Below are 3,024 nucleotides of genomic sequence, written 5' to 3'. Positions count from 1 at the left end.
ACTCCCAAGTCCTTCTCTTCAGAGCTGGTCCTTCCTTTCTCCTCAGACCACTTAAAATTCTTTTATTTGGTTTATGCATTTCACTCTTACCATCCACAAGATTTTAAAACGTATGTAAAATTCTGTTTCTGCCCAATACTGCACCTTCCCCAAGTTGGAAACATCAAAAAGGTAACAGTTACTGAAGGGAAAGCTGCTAAATTAAAATTAGAACAATTCAGTCTCATTACTGAGCAGAATAAGTGTTGTAATATAAACCATAAATCCAACATAAAAATGAATCATAAAACTCAAATGTGATAGTTGTGCACAACTCAGAGTTTACAATGTCACTTACATACTCACCATTTAACTACACATATATAAAGGCAATAAAAGTCCTATTTTTAGGCTTAGTAGGTGACCAGAGAGAAAGAAAATATTTAATTGAGTAACACCATAAAAATCCCAGTCCATTTGATTACTGATATAATATAAGAGGTTAAGCAAAATTTATTACCTGGTATCTCTGTAGCGAGAACTTGACTGAGGAGGGCTGTGATTTAATCTTCTAGAAAACTTTTTCTCACGCTCTTCTTCTTTAACTATCTGAATTTAAAGTATATACATTACATCAAAATGTGAGTACACTATCATGGACACTTCTGCACAATCCAATAAAACAAAAAACCTCAAAATGCTGAGCAAAGTCAGCAGTAATATTAAACTGAAACATTTTTGTAATTAGAGAATCTTCGTAACATATTTAATTTCTATTTATAGTAATATTCAAAGGTATTGGGTTGGGAGAAAATAAAGCAGAATAAGCAATTCTTATTGTGTTGCACTGAAAATACATCTGCTTTTACTACAAGTGGACAAAAATCTGTACTAAGGTGCAGTGACAGATCTGGGAAAACGTGACTATTCAGTGATTGACACAGTGAGGTCTTTTCTTCATCAGCAGGTTAGTTGGTTCAGATCACAGTTAAGGACAAACCTGCTCTTGTGGCTCAAAGGATATAAACACTTGTGTTGGAATAAGGATGTTATCTGGATCAAGCAGCTGCAGGAATGAGGACTGCCATCTGGAATTGCAGCCTGGAATTATGCTGAATTAAAGAGCAACATAACTACAACAGCAATCCTGAGCAAAGAACTAATGTAGGTTGTACTGCAACTCCTACACTACTCAATAACTTTATTTACATTTGCCTAGTCAGAACCACTTTCATTTACCTTTGAGGCACCCACTTATCTTTAAGAAAAATGGTGCAGCAGAACTCAACATACTGGGCAAAAATCTTCTGACATATTTTAATGCTGTAGTATAAGTTTTGGAACTATTATTAATAAATGAATAAGCATAATGAAGTTGAACCACATGAGCAAGTTACAAGAATGAGGAAAAAAGACATAAATTTAGAATAAAATCAATGCCCACCTCTTCTTTTTTTGTCTCTTTTTCTTGGTGCTGAAAAAATTCTACTTTCAGGCTTCCTGACGATGGCTGTTCTGGTGGAGGTAGATAGCTTTTTGTATTCACAGCATCAAACAGTTTTTCCACAAATATCTGAGTTTCTAAAAGTAAAGAATGTACAAATATCCATTATCCAAAACTTCAATTAACATTTGCTTTAAAAATAACTTAAACACACATACAAAAAAATCAACATTTATCAAATAGTTAAAGCAATGAAGAATTTTTTTTAAATATTCTGCTGCTAATTTTATATTTAAAAGGGACATTTACAGAGTCAAGAAGCATGTCAGTAATGACAATGTTTCATAAAGGTTTTCAATCACTTAATTATTTAATACCTCTTAATAAAACAGCCAAAAGAATATTTCTGGAATATACAGACAGCTCAAATACTTCTAATTCTGTCAATAACTCTTAACATTCGTAATTTTCTTCCAGGAATACCAACAGACACAAAATATATACCAAATATATGCATAATGTGCTATGCATCTGTTTTTTAAAACAGGTTATTTAATGAAATTTGAATTACATACTTCTAAGTAACAAAGGTGGTAAAGAGACAAAGGCATGATCCCATGGTAACACTGTTTGATTGTACTAAATAAAACAAACTTTTCACTCAGACTTCACTGTTATGACAAAGACCATACCTTTCTGAAGAAAGACATCCAGCTGATCAACACACAGTGCCTTCAGTTCCTTTTCACTTTTATCCTTCTTTACCAAAGCCAGAACATATTTAGCTAGGGCAGATGGATCTGCATCACATCTGCAAATAGATTAATTAAAAAAAAAAAAAAAAAAAGCAGTTAGATTATACAGAAGTTAGTGTCTGAAATTGGTATAACCAATACACAGAGAGGACCAAAACCTTTCCTAACAAAGTAACTGAAAAACACTCATGGGTACTTTTTTAAGAAAGAGTCCAGATTTGTAAGATCATTAAGTATCAACTTTATTTTACAGAGAAGCAATTGCCTAGAATATTTCCAAACAATATTTCATGGAGCACTTCATAGGAAACTAAAAAAAACCCCCAACAAACTACCTAGAATGAAATAGCTCCAACTGCCTAAACCTTAAAAAAAATTACAGGTACAACAAATACTTCCATAATTTCCCAATGATTAAATACGTAATTCTGAGTGTAATACTAAGTGACTGTTAACAGGGAAAAGTCAGTCCACCTAATTACAAATTATTACCATGATACAGCAGAAATGATCTATGCTATAAAAAAAATTCAGACTCTCAAGAGAGGCTCTTTCTCTTAAATTCGTTTTTAAAGAATCTTATTACTACCTACATATCAACACCGTAAAAAGCAGATTAACTGAAAAATCTTAATTTCAAAACCCTAAGGAAAAAGTGTTCATATAATATTATCACAGAAATCTCCATAAGAGGTACACAGACAATGAAGTGAAATACAGGGGATCATTATCTGTTTTAGACATCTAAATTCAATCTAAAATTAAGTATGGAACACTTCAGTGTAGAAGCTGATGGCCTCACACACATTAACAAAGAACTTTGAGTAAGCTGTATATTCACATTAA

The 3,024-nt window shown here is 32.5% G+C and overlaps 1 protein-coding gene across 1 annotated transcript; it reads right to left on the bottom strand.

Moving 5' to 3' along the window:
- Positions 1-499: 499 nt before the first annotated feature.
- LOC104522836 (RNA-binding protein 26-like) lies at positions 500-2,234 on the bottom strand (the record flags this gene model as incomplete). The annotated part of the gene is made up of 3 exons (XM_010165235.1): positions 500-588; positions 1,424-1,560; positions 2,116-2,234. Coding segments are annotated over 3 exons (345 nt in total), but the record flags the coding sequence as incomplete, so codon positions are not given.
- Between the last annotated feature and the right edge of the window lie 790 nt (positions 2,235-3,024).

Source organism: Antrostomus carolinensis, unplaced genomic scaffold (assembly GCF_000700745.2).
Source record: "Antrostomus carolinensis isolate BGI_N321 unplaced genomic scaffold, ASM70074v2 scaffold48333, whole genome shotgun sequence".
In the NCBI taxonomy this organism is placed as follows: domain Eukaryota; kingdom Metazoa; phylum Chordata; class Aves; order Caprimulgiformes; family Caprimulgidae; genus Antrostomus; species Antrostomus carolinensis.
This window is presented reverse-complemented; position numbering and strand designations above follow the sequence as displayed.